The following is a 22,421-nucleotide window of genomic DNA, read 5'->3' as shown; positions in this document are numbered from 1 at the left end:
CCACATTGAGCAAGCAGTAACAGCTGCACTGTCTTCAGCAGAGGCACAACACAATCCAGTTACAGCTGTGGCAGCACCTATAAATGCAGGCAGAGGTTTGTGTTGAGGCTCTCCACTACTTGTGTGTGATTTACGTTGGATTTACAGGGTTGGGAGAAGTCACTTTAAGCCAGGTCACTGCTCAGCATGTGGCTGTAGTTGCCCAGAACATAGCCTTTACTGTCTTCCCTCTGTTGTTGCAGAGTTGAAAATCTGTGCTGAGCTCTGTAGAATCGACCTGTAGCTGCCACAGCCTTGTGAGCCACATCTATACAGCTGAATAAAATGTGCCTTGGCACTGAGGTCTGTGGGCTGAATTGTTTCCTCTTCTGTGCCCATTCAGTGTCCTTGTGGCTGTCAGACRCAGTTACTGTGCTTTGTACAGCATCCTTTTCTGGTCTAACATACCTGCAAAGATCAGAGGGCTGCATTGCCACCCACTTGAGTGGTATTCTCCTTGCACAGAAACACAGCTCAACACTGCATGCCCAGGAATATTTCAGATGGGAATGGAAGGGTTACAGATCCCATAAGGCCTCCAAAGACTGTGAAACTGCAAGGATGCTAAATCTGACTGTGGCRACTGTGCTTAGACTCTCCTTGGCTGAGTACCACTGAGCAGGGCAGTATGCAGAGAGTGCACTCTCCCCAGTCCATAGAGCTTTAGAAGCTCAGGGCTTTTGGCCCTGTTTTGCTAAGTAGAGGAGGTGATTACTGTAAAAGAAGTTCTTTGTCCTTACTACCACAGCATTTCTGTGACAGAGCCAGGGAAGATTTTCAAACTCATTGAGGTGTAATTTAGAGCACAGTTCAGTGAAACTGTTAAAATCTGAATAGCACTCAATAAAAGACAACTTAGGCGAGAGATGTGTAGGGAAGTCAAATACTCTGTTCTGTTACATTACTGATAAAGTGCGAATTGATTCAATGCACACCCAAATTGTTGTTAATAGTAGAATTTTTGAAAGAAACTTGGGGTTTTGCCTAGCCAGGGGCCTAGCAGAATTAATCCATACTAATTCAGTGTGTGAATTTGTGGTTAAATTGCTTCAAATTCTTGTGTGTACTGATGAGCTCCACAATGAAAGTGTCCATAATTCAGATCATTTTAGTGTCAGGGTTACTGTGTCCTAGTATCTGACTTGCCAATAGCCACATCATCTAATTGATTTCCTAAAGTGATTAAGTGCCATAAATGCCAGAGTCAATTTTACTTTCTTTGCAGCCAAATACCTAGTCATTTTAGAAAATAGGGTATTAGTTCCTAAATAATTTTGGTTGCTTTTAAAAGTGTAATTTTGTTGGAATATTTGAAGCATTCAGCACCATAGCAACAGCAAGGAATCATGCCTAATGTTTAGTGCACTAAATAAACGTATTGACTATCAGTTATACAATACAAATCTGTGAGTAAACTACTTTCAACTATACCAGTGTGCTATTTCAATAAGAAAACAAGGATTTTTACTTTTTCTGAACATAGGATAAGATTTTAGGTCTGCAAGGTCTCATAGATATGAGAATAAAATACTTTGAGTGATATTGACAAGSAATTTCAGTAAGGGAGCAAGGGCAAGTAATTTGTAGTTTTTTAGAGTATGTGATTGTTCGATCCATAAGGTTTTAATGATTACTGCTAGAAAGCTATAAATTAACTAGCCATGCTGGTGCTTTCAAAGGGCTAAAAGTTATAAGAAAGAGTTACTGTTCTTTGTTTATGCTCTGTGACCTTCTTGCAGAGATAACAAATGTCAGTAGTTTTTATAAAATGACTAAGATAAAAATAAGATCTTTTAAGAAGTATAAAATTGAAAGTTGAGCCTCTTCAGAGAGATTAGGAACTTTCTCCAGGTTAAATACAGGGTTTTGCTTTTTTGTACAATGTACAAAACCGTGCTTAAAATTGTGCTTAACAGTGTAATTTATATAAGAAACAGAGTTTAAGTGTTACTTGTGTAAACACCTCCAGTATGCACGAGCAGGCAGTACAAGAAACAAGTAATGTCATTGTTTCATGTGAAGAAGAGCAGCTTCACTTTGTCCTACCCTTTAACATGGGTCTGGACTGGACCTAAGTCCTGTGTGTATAGAGATCATTGCTGAATCATTGACTTTGTATTAATACCCAATCTTCTGCACCCCGTGAAGTGTCTTTCAAGACATTTCTGTCTGCTCTTTCATTTCTGTCTTTCAAGACAATTCTGCTCTGCTATTCCATTGACTTAGTGTTTCAATAAGCAGTGAACAYGTACTTAGCCATTTTTAATTCTGGCTTTGTTGCCTTTTCCAGGCATACCATACTAGTATGTGAAAATTCACATCCTTAAAAAGAATTTCATATCCAGTCTATTTCTCAGTGGTAAGTTCCCATATTGAAAGCAATCAGTGTTAAGGTGATTTCTGTAGGCTGGTGATGAATAAAGGCTGTATTACAGCATACAGAGTATAGCTTTAAATGGTGGATCTAAACAGGGTTTGGCCACCCATTTGCTTTGCACAGTGGTTTGCTCTATAGTGGAAAGAGTTTGTATCATTACTCAACTTCTATTGTCATTTTCATCCAWAAAGTCTGCAAAGATATTGATCCTTCCCCAGAGGGCTGATAAGGCAAGTGTAAGAGCTGCCTAAGGGCAGGACTACCTGTAACAGAACTGAAAAGGCAAATCTTCTCCTGTTCTTGGGCTGCATGGGTAGTCTGGGTCACAGAGAATCCAGAAGTTGGCCAAGATGAGAAGCTAAATGCAAGTGAAAGCTCATACGTGAAACACCATGAGGGAGAAATCTGTTGCATCTCCAGACTGTAGCTGCCCAAGTTTGCAGAAAAAGCTTCTGCATTTGCCTTCTACATTGACATAGAAATTGAGAGTTCAAGCATATTGTAGCTCTGARTTGAACAGAGGTGTGTGCAAAACAAAACATCCTGGGGTGGGATAAACCTTCAACATTTGAACAGATGATAGACTCCTGGACATCTAATGCTCTCACCAGCTGATTGCTCATTTCATCCATTCAGTTGCCTTTCTTGCTTTCTGGCAGGGTAGCTTTGGTATTTGGCATCTCACTTAAAGTACAATGTGCTTCAAGGTCCTTCTTTATCTATTTTGCTATGAGCTGATTCACAACCATGTTTCTCTGGATTTGTGCTGATGTAACTCCACTGAGATCATGTAGATATTCCTTATCCCAAAGGGAAGAACAGATCTTTCATGCTCTGTTAATGTTCCTCCTTCTCTCCCCAGGGGAGCTATCCTCCTTTGCTAAAAATTCTTTTGAATACTCTAATTAAGGATAAGGATCTCTTTGAATATTAATTAGTTTTTCATTGGCCTCACTCAAAATATTTCACTCAAAGCAATTTCCTGGTAATTATCTCTGGATTATAATTTTGAAAGGATTTACTCTTTTTTAATAAATTCCAGTTTATCAAGTAAGACTTATTTTTGTATGTGTCCAGTTTATCACAAGTACATGTAAGACAGTGAGGAGTGGCTGCAAAGAGGCAATTTTGTTTTGTGTCCTAAATTTTCCTCTTACAAAACCTATTGTTCTTACTGTATGTTTCCCTCTTGTGCTGTTTTTTAATTATTTAACTGGGTGACTCTGCCCTACATGTACATAAATTCAGGGTGTTTTGAGTAGTTCAATCTGCTGGGCCCCTACAAGAAGACAGCTCTGTAGGAAGAAAAAAAAATGTCAGAACAAATCAAAACCTTTCTTTCTTGCCTCTTCCTGGAGTGGGGAGATAGATCTTGGTCCACTCCATGACTCTGTTTTCAACTTTTGGCTCATTGTAGGGCTCCTCCTCCTCTGTAATTTAATAGAAGGTGAAAGTCCCTTCTGTTGYCTATTGCTTTGAACATCAAAGAGAAGCGAAGAGATTTCCATATTATTACCAAGAACTTATGGTGTTTTGGTCTAGGAAGAGGACAAACTCCCAAAAACCATCATGCTCAAATCCTTTCCATCATGAAATAGTTTTATGCATTTAATAGACGGCCATAGAAGATGCTTTTTGAAATCTCCAAAATGGGGTGTAACTCCCAAATTGCTTGTTTAAAATTTCTTCTAAATCAGGACATAAGCTGAGGTGCTTCAGTCTCATTTTCATCGTGAGTGAGAGGAGGTTTCTTGTGAGCTTTTAGGATTTTTTTTTAGGAATGCTTTGAGGGATGTTGCAATCCCTCACTATGCTGGCAGAGCCAACATCTCCATCAAATCTGGCAGTCACATCATTTCAATGTAGGCAATAGCACGCGTACCCTGTTGGAGAGATCTCACCCTTCCAGCCCTTCAGCATTAACTGAAACTTATTTGATATGGAGGATTTCATAAGAACCTTTTGCAGGTTTTCTTCCAGATACACCAGGGCATTTTARATAAACCCAAGCACTTGTCTTACACTTCCGAGGAGAAGAAGTGACACTGTGTTTGCTGGATCTCTGGGATACTGCTGCAGCAGAACCCAGTGGTTCACTATGCCCCTGTGCTTTCTTGAGCATGAAGAGTTCTGTAGGGCTCACCAGTGCAGCTGTCAGAAAGGGTCACTCCTTGCTGCCAGCACAATTAATGTATTGTCACCAGCTGCACTCTGCTTGGTAATGCTCACTCCACCAGACTCTTGGGCTCCTTCCAAGCCACTATTTATGATCTGGGCAGCAGCTACTAGGGCTCTGCTCTGTTCATATTTGTCAAGTCTTACTGAATTAGTTATTATACCAAAATCCATGTTTTATGTTGAAAGTACTCCCTTCTTACTTGGCTAAATTCCTTTTCATTTCTGGTATCCCAAGACAGTCCTGCTCACCACACACCTGCAGTGCAGATAGCAGTGCCACTGAGGAAAATAATTTATCTTCTCTTGAGTATTTTTTTTAAACCATGAGTATGCTATAGAATAAATTTTAAATTAATTAATTCTATTAAATTAATGCAGTGTTAAAACCTCTAAATGTTAATAAATTATTTGCACATTATATTACTATAAACTGGAATAAACCTTAAACCATGTTTCACTGTATTAATACTGCTTTCAACTAAGCAAACAGTGAATAAGCAATTATGATTCAAAAAGCAGAAACATAATTTGAAGTGCTTTTGTTTCTTTGTTTCATGAAGGCATCTCTCAAAATAACTTCATTCTGAATGCAACTCAYCAATGCTTATCCCCCCTTTCCTCGCAAGCCTTCTCCAACGGGCTAAATGTGGTGACTGGAGCTTTTCGGATTAATTTTCCTTAAGTGACCTACTTTGCAGAGAAAGATAATCATGCATTTATAGCCTCTGGCACACTATTCAGGTCACAGATGGACAGATACCAAAGCTATTCCTCAGTGACTTACTGGGCTTGTAACTAATCCCCAACGAGGAAGGAGATTGGCCTGATGTTAATTGGTCAGAATGCCTAAATGTATGGAAGGAAGATCATTGACTCCTACTTCAGTTTTCAGAGGGTATCACAGTTAGGCTGTGTGGTACCAGCCAGCAGTTTTTCTATGACTGTTTTGTGAAAGTGATTGAATAACTGAATGTAACAGATGTTAAATTTCTAATTTTGAATCCTTTGCTTTGACAGTGGGGCACCATGTGGTGCTCTGACTGGGGACATGTCTGATGTTACACATATACCAGATACCGTGGCCAACATCAAGGATAGGAGATTTGGGAGAGATTTGACATTTTGTTCACTAAAGCATGCTTGAGATCCTGTGCACCGTTGTCATCATCAGACCAAAACTTCTGCTATGAAAACTTTTTTTTTTGTATTAACGTGATAATTGAGTCAATAAAACTTGCATTTTGCTGTAATCCTCTAGAGGTCTTTTTTGTCTCTTCTATTTGGCACTAATGGGATATATGCAAAACAGCTTGACCTTGTGTTTTCAGATGTTCAGAACTTTCACAAGGGAAGTGACCAGGCTTCTTTCTTTATTAGGGTATTTTAAAAAGTTTGGTGTAGCTTTTCATGCTGAAAATCAGGCAACAAGCCAGAGTGTTAAGGATGTTTATTTTTTTGAAGGACTGTCTTGAAGCTTTGGGTTTTTCAGGCAGTCAGTGATGTTAATTCTGACAGGTTTCAAGCAATAGCTGTTAAAATTGTGACACTGGCATCAAAGAGATGGATGGCTTTCAGTAGAAAAAAAAGCATAGATGCAGGTTGAATTCTTGCACCACTGGATGGCAAATGTGTATAACTGTGTGTCCCTCCAGTGTGTATGTACAGCTTTGCACCACAGTGCAGAGCTGGAAAGTGCTCTGGTAGAAATTACACTGTTTGGATCAGCGTGATTGCTGAGTAAGTGTTCATATTTTSAGTGCTTTGTAGGACACATAGTCTGAGAACACATGAGGGATGATTCAAATTAGGTTTAGATATTTACAGCTGTTAAGATAACCTGTCAGGGCTGTATATATATTTCCTATGACAGACTCTATTGCATTGAGGTCAAAATCAATTCCTTTTAACATCAAGCCCTTCAGACAGGAATTAAGTAAAAGGTTTTAGAGAGGAAAGATATGTACAGATCTCCTGTACCTATCCCAAGGGACTGTAGTGCATTAAAATTCTGGTTATATGTTATATGCTTTAGCAGCTTTTGGGAGCCCTTGGAACCTTCCATGTGTCCATCAGCTTCTGGATGTGTGTGTTCCCTTTCACAGGGGTTAGCCTCAGCATCTCCTCCTCCAAGGGAGAATTTTCATTGTATGTGCATCGTATGTTTCTCAGTGTTTCCTCAGGAAGGGTTGGTAAATTTGAACCAATGTAGTTCTACAAATACTGACTTCAACGCAGATGCTCTCAGTCTAACCTAAGAACAGCCTGCTGTAAGTGTGCTTTTATCTGGGTCTAAACCAATTAATCTAAGTCCAGTTTTAACCAAACTAATCCACAGAATGTAATTTAATTATCTTCTTTGTTGTTTGTATATATATATTTTTTTAATCTCAAGAACGTATTTGAGAAAAGTAAGTCAGAACAGCCAGGACTGGTTATGGGCTATTTTAATCAAATTGTTATTTTATGAAACAAAAAAAAAAAAATCCATATGTTGGGAATGTGCTTCCTAGTATGATATCCATTAAGAAGAAACAGGCGGAGTCTAAATACTTCAAGTTGTATATTACCAGATACAAAACTAGATTAATTTAAGTAATACGGTCCCATCTCATAGAGCTGCAGTGAAATCTGCAGAAGATACAGTAACAATTTTTCATGGAAAAAACCCCAGTATATGCTACAAACAATTAACACCTGTGTTACAGCAGGCATGTGCTTGCCCACTGTGTAGTTCTCTTAGGAAAAAAAAGATTACAGTCRAGAAATAATACTGATGCATTCCTACTGAGAATAACCAATTGAAAACTAACCAGATCCAAAGAAACCTTACCGCTTTTGAACCAGAGTAACCATAGCAGTAATAGAAAATACATGCTTCATATTTCATGCTGACATTCTATTACACAAGGAATAACTTCCGAGCTCCTGGCTATTTTCTTGGGAAGCACTGTAGCAAGGGCACCAAGCAACACTGAAAGTGAAACACACCCCGAATCACCCTCACATTATTACTCATCACTGCCTGAGCGTCTGACTTCTGGATCCTTCATGGATTAGAAGGGCATCATTGTGGATACATGCATTATTAGATTACAGAAACTCCTTTCACTTCTTTAGGATAATAAATGATCAAAGAGTTCTTAGCCTTTGTCAAAGATACAGCTGTGTTAACCAGTTTGTGTGCTTATGTCTCCTGTGGGCAAGGATGAGGTGTAAGGCACATTGTGTAAGCAAGTACCAGTGTCACATATAAACAATTTGCTAGTAGCTAGTAGTTGTCAGTAGTCCTGCAGGATTGCTGAATGGAACTTGCATGCATGAAACTACTGGATTAGAAATTTTTTTGTCAGATCAGGACATCAGGAAGGAGGCATGAATATAATAATGGACTAGATATTTTGAGCATTCTCTTAATAAAATTTGTTGATTTCCTGGGCTATCATAAATGGGAATTAAAGCTGAACAGTAGAGTAGACATGGTTACAGAAATTTGTTCTTATCTATTGAAYATGGGAGTCTGTGTTCCCAGACAAAGTAAGATCATCATTACTTTCATTAAGTCCTTTAAAATCTAAAATTTCTAATAGTGAACGTCTAATTAGTTGTATCATCAAATGCTAGAGCATATTCCTCTTCTGGAGGAACCTGTACTCCTGTTCAAGGGTACAAAACACTATTTGGAAAGACATGCTGGAGTTTGGAGGAATCAGATATTTAGTGAAACAGTACACATTATCTGGATAGGTAATGAATGTTCCGCAGTGTCTGGTTAATTTTGCACACCTAAAGAGAAATTATAGGAGTCATACAGTTTTTGAAATATGCCTTGATGGGATGGACTTCGCATATGGAGGAAGTGGAAGAAAGAAACTTAGTGAATAAAATGATGGCAGAATATTTCATTAGAYATGCATACAAATTTTCAATAAATCTAAACTTACATGCAAATTAGTAATAAATAGTAATTAATCATATTAACATACATATCAAAAATAAATAATTATAATAATTCTTCATACAAAATAATTTTGGTCAGAGTTACAGATCTTTGTTTTTCAATGATGCCTTTGATAGTGAGTTAATTAGACAAAATTAGTTATTCTTTGTATGTATTATCCATGTAGGTGTGCATGTCACGTGCTGTTAGCATTACACAAGTATGCATTAATAAGCTATTTGCATATAGTACATATAATGCATTCACCTGATGGGTTTGAGATACTTTTCCTTTGCATACTGAGTGTAAAGATACGGTCTGCAGATGATGGCAAATTAATTACCTGTGAAAATTAAAGCCCTGTGTTTGCTAAGAGAACAACTAAATTGTAAGCAGGAATTTTCCTCTATAGGCTACTTCAGTAAAGTTCAACATCATCTTCCACTTTGCAATTAAGCAGTAACATATATGCACCCTACTTGATCCCTATTCTCTTGCTGATATTATTGAGGAAAAACATATTAATAGTTTTACAAAATTAAAGATCTTTGAATTTGCAGGTACAAATTAAATACGGTATTTCATAAAGAAAATATGTTTCAGGAATGGAAGACTTACATTAAAACAATAAAGCTGTAATTCCAAACCACTCTATTAGCTCTCTTTAATCAAGTCATTGACAAGTATTTTCCTACAATGCGTTTCATAAAGTAGTAGACTGAAAAAGCACTTTCATCCTTGTGCATGTATTAACAGAGTGACTAATTGTATATGTATTCTTGAATTGCCTGCGGTTGYTTTTTGGAAGCTGATGTGGATTTCAGAATCTTTCACATTGTATTTATAAATATACTCTGTTGGGCTGGGAAGGTAGATGTTGTTTTCCAATAACGCTCTACCCTGTATTTTCTTAATTTATAGTTTCAATGATTTGACCATTTGGATTCTCATATAGTCATTCAATCATACTGGTTTTTTTGCATAATTCTCTTCTTGCTGGATAGTAAAAAAAAAAAAAAAAAAAGGCTTAAAGGAAGAGATTTGGGAATTCTGACCATTCTCATTCTATCTGTGCAGTTCGACAATCAGCAAGCATTGGGAGGCAGAACTGGCCGCGCTCAAGGGCAATAATGCCAAGCTCACAGCAGCCCTGCTGGAGTCCACTGCCAATGTGAAACAATGGAAACAGCAACTTGCTGCATATCAGGAGGAAGCAGAACGTCTTCATAAGCGGGTAAGTCAAGGCAAATGGCCAGGATCCTTAGGTGGAAATACTGTGACTGCATTCACTCATTTTTAAGTAAAAGAAGTTTACTTTTCAACTTCAGGTTAATCTTTGACAGAGAAATTAATGGTCTCTTTAAAGCATTTCCTCCGATTGGAATTAATTTGCTTTGTAGGAGCTATTTTTCTGCAAAGGTTATTTTTGCAAGAATCAAACTTTTTGACATGTTTTCCAGCTTTCACTTTTCATTTGATGCCATCACATCTGTTTCWCAGCATTCTCCATACCATTACAAGTCTAGTCCCTTTTGCATTTAAACCTTCAGAAACTTGATATCCAATCTGTAAGTTAACAAAACCTTATTGTAGTGTCCTCATATAACAGAGATGAACAGCCTCCTCTCATCCTTGCACACAGAGGAACCTGAACAACACAAACAGAACTGAAAACCAAGGTCATTATATGCCAGTAGAGATCTGCACTTGTTTTCATACAGAAWGGACAAGGTCATGTTCTCGTCATGGCAAATTTTGCAGAGGTCATTTGGCAAGCCAGAAGTTAGTTCACAGTGGGGGAAGGAAGAACAATGTTTGTGAAAGGAATAAAATATCCAAGATTGAAGGCTAAGTTGTGAAAACAAGTATTCAATACCTGAATTTCTCTTCTCTTTTTACATGTAACTCTCTATATTATATAATTGATCAACCTTTATCCATATGAATTCGTTAAATCTTAGGGCACCTTTCTCTGCAAAGTGAAGGCACAACTAACACATGTGTGAAGGAAAGATATCTTCGATGAAGCTTTATCACTTTTGTTAATAAAGATTAATCTAGAAAAATATCAAGCAGGTGCACTTAACACTGGAGTGGTACTATTTACAAGGGCATGGAAGGGGCAAGGGGCAATTGCTTCAGACTGAAAGCTGGTAGATGTTAGGAAGAAATTCTTTGCTGTGAAGATGGTGAGGCACTGGAACAGACTGTGCAGAGAAGTTGTGGCTACCCCATCCCTGAAAGTGTCCAAGGCCAGGCTGGATGGGACTTAGAACAACCTGGTCTAGTGAAAGGTGCCCCTGCCCAGGGCAGGGGGGTTGGAACAAGATCATCTTTAAAGTCCATTCTACCCCAGGCCACTATGATTCTGAGATGCTTATTTAAGAAAAAAAAATGAACCCCAAAACCCAAACTAAATTATTTCAATTTTTTGCATTAAAACAGTTTTCATGAATATTTTGTAAAAGAAGGGTATATAGCAGAGCTGTCAGTTTGGTTTTATATGCTGTAATGATGTGTAGGAAATAAGGTGCAGCAATCACAGCTAGCCAAATCCTCCCAAATCCTTCTTTCAGACCTGTGCTGGACTTGTCTAATTGGAGGCTGTCTAGGTAGTCCTGAGAATAATCCTTTATTAATCTGAGGTGGGAGAAATTCAGTGGGCTACGCCTAACCTGGTGGAAGAGAAAAAGGAATATCCTTAAGCTTAAGAAACCTAGGGAAATGGCAAATTGTTGGGGATGTCCTATACCTAAAATGACTTGCAGGAAACACTTCTGAAGTCTCAGGCAAAGAATTTGGTAGGGAAAAACAACAATTTCCAATGGACTGGAACAGTGTGTGCCATGGCTGACTGGACAAAGTACGTGAAATGTAATTAAGAATGGTGCTTTTTGCGAAGTGCTTTCAGTTCAAGAAATTGGCAGTTTCTGACAAAACTTTGCTTCAGAAATGTTCCAGTCAAGCAGAAGCTTGTCATGTGTGTTTGTACAGAGGGAGACTGTCACTTTTTCTGTCATTTCATTTAAGGTTCTCATTTGGAAAAGTGGGAGTTGTAGCCCATGCTCCAGGTTTGTGAATAGACGACAACAGCCACTGTCAATAAAATTATTTAAATTACAGCCTTGTATTAAAGTTACTATAGTGCAAATGTTCAGGTGTATTTGAACAGTAGATAGGCTTTACAGTGAAGAACTCATTGCTAAAATGTGGACGTAGTAAGGTAGCATTCTTCTTAATAATATGTACTAACATCTTGGGTTACAAAGCTGAGACAATACAATCCTAATCTAGGAAAGAAAATTAATGCACAACAACAGCAGCTGTGTTTACCTTAGGAGAATCAACCAGACAAGACAGGCAAAGATCCCTTTTCATTTTATAACATATTACTCCCATTCTTGGTCAAATCTTATTTAAAGTCTGTTACTGGTAATAAAGTAAATGAATATAGTAGTTTTTAGCAACRTCGTTTTGCTTCTTTATGATACTGCATTTAACAGTAGTAATTGATTGCACAATTACAATTACAACAGTAATCTTTCAGGCTACATTCATTAACAGCTTATGATTTTTCATAACCTTTTCTGCAAATTTTCTGCAGTTACTTTGTGTTTGTGAGGAAACACAAAACCTATAGCAAGGTATCATCTACATTGTGCTCTTTTGATCACTGTTTACATGCCTTTATTAAATAATTTGGTAATCCATGACCTCAGGGTTTGTTGATATCTCACAAAGAATGTAGGAGCACTGTGTCTACCTCTCTGGGGATGCCAGTAAATTACAGCAGGATGGTTCATTGGGAGTACTGCCCTCTGTTGGAATTGCTTTTAGAAAAGCATAGACTTGGTTAACCCAACAAATTGGACTGTCTACGAGAGAAAGAAAAAAAAAAAAGCAGCATAGTAAAAAAAAATTCTGTTACCATACAGTGCAGTASTTGCAGTAAAATACAAGAACTGTTCTAACCTGCATACTGGAGACTAATCTTTCAAATTGAATTAGTACCTCCCTTGAAAAAGAAGCTGCAAGTCAGATGCTTCTTTGTTACACTGATCAAAAAAGTGCTATTGAAATGGCAGAACTGTAGACTGTTGGTTGCAGTGGCAGCAAGCCACGTGGCAGCAAGCAGTATTCAGTCCCTGCTCTGTGCTTTCTTTCTGTGCAGTTTGTTCAGTATAAACCCATAATGGCAATTGAGACAAAAAATATTCCTTAAACTGGAATTCATCTCACCTGAGGTTATGTAAAAGTTATATATCAGTCTATGTTATATCCCACCCTGGAAGRTGAGGGTAACCCAGGTTCTTGTGAGTAAATCCCTTGGGGAGGATTAGAGTGAAATGATGCTGAATAGCGAGTGTCTGTAAATATACATACAAACGCACACACACAYATRTATATATATTATGTGTTACAGAACAATTTGGTTGGAAAGGAAAACAAGTATATAGCCATTTTAGTTGCCATTATCTATAGTAACATAGCAATACAAAAGTACAAAAATAGCACTTAAAAATGTGTAAGGAAAAGAAAGAAAAAAAGGGCAAACACAGAAAGATTTAGTCACTCTCCCACTCCCTCTTCCCCTTCATTGGATCCAGAAACAAGGCTTGCTGCAATTTTGGTGTCTGTTGGTCAAAGTGAAGATGTTCATCCATCGGGGGTGGGGAATGTCCACAAAACTCAAAAGATTTCGTGAGTTTTATCTGCCCAGGTTCAGGTGAGTATGCCCAGTACTTCCCCTGGGCGGGAGGTTTACACTGGACAATGTAATACTGTGAACCATGGGATACTTGAGGAGTCTGGTGGTTTAATTCATTACTGTGCCATTTCAGGTCAGTTTGGTCCAGTATGGCCCATTTATGGCCCATCAGCAGAGGTGAAYCCCTTCAGGCACATGTGAATGTCCCTGATATTTCCAGTGCAGAGAGCTGCCCTGGATACTTTGCACATGGAGAACTTGCCCCCTCARTGTTTGATACTTCAACATTCCAGTCTTTCTTCCAATAACACTTGTGGATATGTCCTTCCCCCAGGCCTGGGATCATTGGACAATAGCACCCCATTCATCTTATCGCAAGTCACAGTCCAAATTACAGTTAACAGGTGTATTTGGGAAGGAGTGGGCTTCAGTGGTCACAGATGAACAGCTGCTTCTTTGCAGTTTGCTATAGTGGGCAAATGCCATCCAATGATTTTTGGCAAAGTTTACCCATTAACCATTTCAATATCTCACAGTCTATGACAGTCATCTTTTTTTTTCTAATAATTCTTGTAGAGACTAAAGCATGTCCCGCTCTAAAGAAAATTATCTAAGGTGTTGAGTTCAATTTGCTTCTCTAAGTGCTTGTCTTTACATACAGGGTCGACATATAGACAGTCCTATAGACATTGTTTCAGTCAGAGGAGCTTCATCCTTATTTCATAGAATCACAGAATAATTTAACGTGAAAGGGAACTTTGGAGATTATCTGGTTCAATCTTCCTGTGAAACCAGGGCCGGCTTTGAAGTTGTGAACCACAGCTCAAAACATGAAGCTCCCACAGCCAATATGAGCACCCCATTCCAATTGACCACTGCTGACCACCAAATGACTATTCTGGTCAAATAATTTTTCCTAATATATGATTGAAAATTGCCATGCTGCAATTTAAATCTGTTGCCAGCTCAGAAGAAAAGAGGGATTTGATTCAAAAGAAATGAAAGCTAAATACAACAGATTTTTAGAAATATGCATAGAAAAGGTGATTTAAAAGAAAAAGAAAACTTTGGAAATTAGTTTTCATACTCAGGTGTGATGATAGAAGAATTGGCTGTCACAGCATCTTGCCCACAGGAGAATGCTTTGGAGGGCTATGTTCACTTACAGGATCAAAGTCTTGTATAATATATACCAGCCTCCAAAATCAAGACTGGTACTGCCAGCATTAGCTGGTATATTTAGTTCAATTTAATACCATATAACAATGTGGTTTATATGTGGTTTATACATAATGTAATTGTGGTATTCACTACTTATATGCTTTAGGTTTGTGTGTAAGTTTTGGTGCCTTAGTCATCTGTCCGCAAGATACAGCAAACTCCATCCTCTGTCAAAATAAAGGGTATGTGGGAAAGTAATGGATATTGATTAGCAAACATTGCATTATTATTTCCATTTTTAGTTTCTTCTTTATATAAATTGCCATATAAATAGTGTTGTTTACATAAATACTTTTCTCTTTATATTAGAAAAGAATTATTGTGAATACTGTSTTACCCGTTGACTTATTATAATACTTTTTTCACAGTATAAACTCCATCATGTTTTATTTATAATTATCCTTTGCTTTTACATTATATCTCATTCATCTCTTTTCTATTTTTTCATTTACTGTGGTAAATAAGGTCTTCTGTCTGGTGCAGTATTTGTTGTAATCTTTGAAGTACATTGATTTAAAACAACGTTTTTTATTCTGTAGCTGTTTTCAAATTTGACCAGAACAGCTTTTTTTTTTTTTTTTTTTTTTTTTTTTTTTTTTTTTTTTTTTTTTTTTTTTTTTTTTTTTTTTTTTTTTTTTTTTTTTTTTTCTGTGTATCACCCCATTTGCACTTTCAAAATACAGAAACAAGTCCAAAATGCCCCTTTCTTTGATTTTGATTGTATTTTTAAAATAAATTTCCCTTTTTTCCCTCATCCCTGAGAAGGTCTAAGGTTTACTCTTCTCTCAGTCCAGTTTTTCATGTTAACCTGCATTTGTTTGCTTTTTCTGAGGCCTTCAGCTTCTTTCTTCCATTTATTCTCTGCCTTAATAATGCCTAGAGCTGAGATAAAACAGAATACAGATTCAATGTGGCTGAGTGAAACATTCTAAATAAATTAATGTTTTGTGCTTTTTCCTGATACGTTGTAAGCTTAATTCAGAAATACTGTACTTTGATATTTTGTCAGTTTATTTTTCAGAAATTGCTAAAAGGATGTATGGATTTTTCCCTCTCAAATACAAAGAGATAATTCTGGGAAAATGTGATGCCCAGTCGCAAGCTTAACTTGGAGCTCTCAGCCTTCTCTAATCTGCTCAAAAACAAAAAAAATTCTCTTACATGGGGCTGGTGAAGACTCCTACACACCTTGCATTGCTTTTTCACATCAAAAAGGATTTATGAGTTTAGAACAGCTTAGTAACAGAAAGAAAAACCCTGAAGTAAGCTCCTTCAGACAAACAGAATAGCATTGGCCCTAACATTAAGCCTGATACCACAAAGTGGAAAGGATTGAATGATGGTATAAATTATGGAAAGTAACCCAAAGTTCTGTCTTTGTCATGTTAAAAGTGAAAATGATTAATTTTTTTTCATGCATACTATCTGCTAAAGTAAATCATCCTATGACACTGGGCAATAGCACAAAGTAATAACACCAGTGCATAATAATAAGAGCTGCAGTCCTTGAAGATCATTCATCTTCAGGAAAAGAAACCTTAGATAAAAAGAGATTAAGGGAAGTGATCYGGCTCCTGGGTATTCATAAAAGAACAGAGAAGTAAACTCTTGAATTCTAGCTTGTTATTTCACCAGAATTTCCCAGAAAATAAGATAAAATTAGGCTATTGTGTTCTGTTTCTTTCCTTCACTGAATGAAGTAAGTGTGAGTTATCTTATGTAGTTATTAAAACCACATGACAAATAATGGACCGTGATTTTACTACTGTTAAAATAAATTTTAAAATGGATATTACAGAACTGCGTGAGCATACCAAAYAAAACCATGGCCATTTAAATGGACTGTTTCTGTGCCACTTGAAGAAAATAGTCTGTAATAGCAGATGCTGAATTCCACAAGAAGTATGGAATGCCATATAAACCATCTGTTCAATTACCTATTGAAAATTTTGCAGCCCGTTTCGAAGTCACATCCATTTTTCCATCAGCTGCATTAATACTTGAGTAGCCAAAACTCAATTTTGAACATGCAAATGTGATGCGATGAAGCTGCCTGTTGAATTGCAGCCCATATCATGGACTTCATGCTTGCTGAGAAACTTTGTTAGCAGCCCTGTCACTCCTGTAGAGAACGGTTTGGTTTCATGTGCCCAAGGAAGAGCATTATCTAAGAATGGAAATGTGAGGGARGGTGATGGAAAGCATGGTAAGAAGAAAGTTATGAATGGAGTCTGATCCAAAAAATTATTGTCAATGCACCTTTTTTATGTGATGTCTATCTCTTGTCATTCTCCCTTTAAGACTGCGTCCCTCCTAATGAACAGTTCAAACTTAGCTTTGAAAAWATCTTGAATAAATTAGGTTTGATTAATTAAAGAATAAAGTTAACCAAGTAATCTTCTTCTTAAGATACTSTAATTAGCATGGGGTTATATAGCAGCTTTGTACTTTTTGTTTACAATTAAAATAAATGACCACCTTCTTTGCATGCCATTAGGGAGTACCAAAGGAAAAAAAATACAAGTATTTTACTTCAGACTGTATGTTGGTTTTTTTCTCAGCTGCACATTTTAGGTCCTGTAATATCCATTTGAGCTATCAKAAGTTCTGTATTATTTTTGAAACAGTATGTGTTGTCAGTCTTTAGATTATCAGAGCATTTCTTAGCAGAGGAATTCTGAAATCCAGCACATATTTTCATCTCCCTTTGTGAGTATGATTCCTAATACAGATGATCCACCTAGCATTTACAAAGATTCAACCTTTAGTTGATAGCTACAGTTTACTAAAAAGATGCTCTCTTTTCAGACAGAGCAGCTKTATCAGGTTATGTTTCTTGAGTCAAAATGTGAATTTGCTTTTTGTAAATCTATGGTGAATTGAAGTACATTTTGTCTTTTCAGTTCACATTAATTTGGTTTTAGAGCAGACTTGCATTTAGGAAGGGCCCAAGACTATTTTGTTAGGGGCTTTTATTTTTCCCCTGGGAATTCACTTTAACTGAATATGTCATATACAAGATAATAATTTGGAAAAAAAAAAAAAAAAACAAAACCAAAAACAAACCACTCTCGCTAATAAAAAAATAAGCTTTCACAGAAGTACTCTCTCATCCTCCATCTTATTTCTAGAAAATCCTAACAAAAGCGTTAAGATACGTTTTCCTGCAAGTTATAAAACACGTGCTTTGTGGAGGCATGTGACAAGGTTTTTACATAGTTAAAGCTTGCAGAAAAAAATGCATCCTGTAATTCCAAAACTCTGTAACAGGGTGAGAAAATTACTGGATTTAAATTCTCAGGACTGAATATGATATCTGTACAGTGTTTGCCATTGCATTTGTTTCATGAACTGGCCAGGTGACTGGAAAAGGTATTTGGTAATTGGATTGCCTGGAAAGGGATGTGCTCTGAATTTTGTATTGCCTTATCAATTGTAAATCATAATGCATGGCTGAAACTCACATCATCAGTTCTKGTAAACTTCTTATATTTGAACAGATTCCTAATACAGTTTCATTACTTTCTTCACAAAAATCAAGCAGATGATATGTTGTTGTTCCTCTTCCATTGGTATAGAAATAAATAACATTATTTATTGTTAACTGTGGAAAACATTTATTGTTAACTGTGGAAAACATTTTGGTATTTCCGTGGCTTGAGGAATCATTGCCCACAGAGAAAAATGTGGCCTTTTCAGCAAAATCTTCTAACTGTTTTCTCTGTTGAAAAAAGTAATAAATAGCTGGTAATGCACAACACTTGCCCCCAGGTTATCATTTTATCTGTGGGTAAATCTTGGAAAACTACGATAATTAATTTCCTGTCAGAAGTGATTTATATGAATAATACCATTGTGTGCTTTTTGTTCTTTCAGCATCAGCCTTGAAAAGCAATTTTCCTTGTTTTCTGCATTTTCACATTTCTTAACACCAAAAATCTTTCCAGAAATTTTATTCTTAACAGCAACACTGGAATTTTTTTTATGATCATCTTGTTGCATGCTGTTATGCTTCTTACTACTGTCCACTATTAAGAAATGGAAGTTTTCTCTGCATAAATTATGTGAAGCTTTATGCAGTTATTCACAGTTTTGTTGACCCATGAAATAGTGTTTCTCTTCTCCTCATGGAAAGCAAAGGGCTCTTTTTTCTTTGTGGGAGGTTCATCTTCAATAATTGATGGAATAATACTGTCACAGTCATAGTTACGATCCATTTAGGGATATAACTTAATCAGCTAAAAATACATAATTAATACTTCAATTCAGTCTTGCATTGCCTGTTCTGCACTGTAGCTTGGGCTAGTAAACCTTGGATATTGCAGTCTACAGTAAGTAAAAGGGAAAAAAACACATTATAGAAAAAAAATGTCTATGTCAGGTATAGAAAACGGATTACAACCACACTGTATATACGTTGCTAATATGAGTAAAAAATTATCCAGATGTCCAGGCCCAGAGAAGAATGGTAATGAGTGGAGTTCCATGCAGCTGGTGGGCACTCACCAGTGCTGTTCCCCAGGGCTCAGTACTGGGGGCAGTTCTGTTTAATGACTCCATCAGTGACCTGGACAAGGGGATCGAGTGTACCCTCAGTCAGTTTGTGGGTGACACCGAGCTGGGTGGGAGCTGATCTGCTGGAGGGCAGGAAGGCTCTGCAGATGGATCTGGCCAGGCTGGATCATGGGCCAAGGCCAAGGGTGTGAGGTTCAACAAGGGCCAGGGCCGGGTCCTGCCCTGGGGTCACAACAACCCCAGGCAGTGCCACAGGCTGGGGCAGAGTGGCTGGAAAGCTGCCCACAGGAAAAGGACCTGGGGGTGCTGGTGACAGCGRCTGAACATGAGCCAGGGTGTGCCCAGGTGGCCAAGAAGGCCAATGGCATCCTGGCCTGGGTCAGCAATGGTGTGGCCAGCAGGACTGGGGCAGGGATTGTGTGTTCAGTTTTGGGTCCCTGTGTTCAGTTTTGGGCCCCTCAGTTCAGGAGAGTCATTCTGGTGCTGGAGCACATCCAGAGAAGGCAACAGAGCTGGTGAAGGRTCTGGAGCACAAATCCTTTGAGGAGGAGCTGAGGGGGCAGCTGAGGGAGCTGTTGTTTATCCTGGAGAAGAGGAGACTCAGAGGGGACCTTATCACTCTCTACAGCTGTCTGAAAGGAGGGTTTAGCCAGATGTGGTTTGGTCTCTTCTCCCGAGTAACAAGTGACAGGACCAGAGGAAGGTGGTTCCAGTTTTAGTTTTGTTAGTAGGAAAAATTTCTTTACTGAAAAGGTTGGCAAGCATCAGAACAGGCTGCTTAGGGAAGTGGTGTAGTCACCATCCTGGAGGTATTTGAGAGACATGTCAATGTGGTACTTGGGGATGTGGCTTAGTGGTGGAATTGGCAGTGCTGGGTTAGTTATCAGACCAAGTAATCCTTAAGGCCTTCTCCAACCTAAATTATTCTATAATTGCAATGGATTCTGTGTTCTCATCTGTCTTTCTTTGCCTCTCTGTAGAAGCTGGGATAATTTGTCTATGTAGTTTAAAAGGAATTTTATTATCTGTTGGTAGTAAATTGTACAAATTTATCTTAAGAATGTGGTTTGAAACTGAAGCAAACACTGCACGGAATCACTCTGCCAGTAATTGCTTGGGGCTGGTCACCACTCGAAGTATTTGTGTCATTCCCACTTCTTTGCCTCTGTCTACCTGAAGTCTCCCCTCTGAAGTAAAATTCTGGCCAGGGTTTTCTTTCTTTTCAATCTTCTTCAGATTTGGGCAGTCACTTTCTTAAGCTCACACCAAGGCTGTTACTCCTTCCTGTGGCCAAAAGCCTCACTACTCCAGTCTTCCCAGCAGCCCAGTGTGTGCTGGCTCTCTGCTGCCATGAAAACCTCTGCCTGGAATCCTGTATTTATGGGTTGTTTGCCCTAGRTTGAGATTTCCAGAGAACTCTAGTATGGCCTCTGCTAGGAGGGTCTAGGCTCAGAAGAAGTTGCTTTGCTGCCATATTTCAGCTGATATATTTCTTACAGAATTAGGCACTTAAGTGTAATGCCATCTATGTGCTAGAAGGGTTTGCACACTAAATGGTTGCTAAAAAGCCCTTTCAGAATGCTTTTCTTACATGCAATCCTTAACTTGCCTTACGTTATCCTGGATGATAAATGCAAAATAAAGAAACCTTTTCTCTTCTTCAGTCTCAAATATGAAGCCACAGTATTGACTTTTTCAGATATGCAAGTCAGTGAAGTCTTATGATAACACAATARCAGGACTTTGTTTAGTCAGTTAGTGTTCAAAGACTGTTCTTTGAGTCTGAATTCTGTACTGGAAATGAGGCGTAATCACAGGTACATTGCTCGATACTGCTGTGCAAGGCTTTGAAGGATTGATTGAGCCTTGCTTTTAAACCTGAAACACTGAATGAGGAGGTGTCCCTGAAAATACCACGTGGGAGGGTCAGATTAAAGTGCTTTAACTTCCTTTTATGCCCCCTTCTGCAAGTAATGCATGAACAGTAACTTGCAATGATTTTTGGACCACTGGTCATGAGAAAATTAAATGCAATTTGAAACAAGAAATAGAACAAGTAAATGCTATCCAGATTTTTGCCTAGAGCTTTATCTTTTGTTACTTCTGTTTTCAATTGCATATTCTTTATATCACATCATTTTCCAGCCCATCTTACTCTACAGATCTTTTTGAAAGGGTCACAATATATTTTTCTTTTTTATAGGTACATTCAAGAAGACAAAAGCATGAAGATATTTGACATCTTTTCAGATCTCTGTAGAAATGGGCATTTAAATAAGAGTGATTAAAGTAACCCAGTTTTTTAATTGAGTTTGTTCTTTTTTTCCCAGCTTACTGATTTTTCAATCAACATTAAACAAAGCAGTTGAACATTATTTTCTTGCATAAGCAGTAAGAGATGGATGTTTGCCCAGAGAAAAGCTGGACTAGAGTACAACATCAGAGCCCTTTTAGTGCTGGTAATTAATTGTCCTTCTGAGAGCAGTTGCCTCTGCTGGCAACAAGGTTTGTGAGAGCACAGTCTGTTCTGCTTAAGAATAATCATCTGTGTTTGCTTAAGCAATTTCAGTAAGTGTGTTGAGTTAGCGTGGACCAGAGTGCGCTTGGGAGCATTCACATGAGCTGTGCACCTGGCAGGGCTGCGGCAGGAGGTGTTTTTAACCAGCAGTAATRGGTGCAACCTAGAACAGTCACATTTCATCCAACAGTTCAATTCACCAGCCCCTTGGATTCCAAGCTTGCACCAGCCAGGAGGAAACCATGTGGAAAACAGGGGGAGTCCAGATGCTTCCTTAGTCACGGAGAGGCCTCTGCATGAGTGCTTCAAGGCAGGAGGTTCTAGGGCAGAGGTAGTCTGGGGACTGGGCTTTCTTTTGTGTCTGGTTGAGGCTCTTAACRCTTTGTGTAAGTGAGCATTCACTGTGCTGCTTCTTGATAAGAGCCAGTGGGTCTTGCTGAGTCCAACAGCTTTAAAAGAGAGATTGTCTTCTTAGAAGTTACCATTCAACATCACAGCAGGACAGCTTGGAAATGTTTTAAGAAGTCAAATCAGAAGGGTGGAAGGTGGAAGGGGAGAATGCGCTTGACAGTTCCAGCAAAACTTAGGAAGGACTTAGAGCTCTTCATAAACCTGCAGTGTCAKAGCTGTCACAGCTCCGCATGATAGCAGAGGGTTCTTGACTGGGCAAGACCCTGAGCAAGCAAATGTGACCTCAGAATTGCTTCTATTTTGAGTAGGCCTTGACCAGGTGACCACCAGTCCCCTTCCACCCTAAATTACTCTCTCTGCTTCTTGCTCTTTCAAGATGCCAGGTCAGACACTGTGTACACATAGATTTGTGTTCATTGATGTGTTCCAATTCTTCTTACTTGTGTAATTGCAGTGGTGAAWATTGTAGCAGTATTATAGGAATCTAATTACAGATACATATTTTTAWTTGAGAAAA

The 22,421-nt window shown here is 38.2% G+C and overlaps 1 protein-coding gene across 1 annotated transcript in view; it reads left to right on the top strand.

Moving 5' to 3' along the window:
- HOMER1 (homer scaffold protein 1) overlaps positions 1-22,421 on the top strand; it is an 85,447-nt gene that overhangs the window by 50,911 nt on the left and 12,115 nt on the right. The window contains exon 6 of the mRNA XM_057363862.1: positions 9,609-9,765. Within this exon, the coding sequence (XP_057219845.1) occupies positions 9,609-9,765 (157 nt within the window). The remainder of the gene's footprint in view (positions 1-9,608; positions 9,766-22,421) is intronic.

This window comes from Malurus melanocephalus, unplaced genomic scaffold (assembly GCF_030028575.1).
Source record: "Malurus melanocephalus ecotype Western Australia unplaced genomic scaffold, MMel_1.1 scaffold_31, whole genome shotgun sequence".
Lineage (NCBI taxonomy): Eukaryota > Metazoa > Chordata > Aves > Passeriformes > Maluridae > Malurus > Malurus melanocephalus.
Note: the sequence above shows the minus strand (reverse complement) of the source record. Positions and strands in the feature narration are given on the sequence as shown.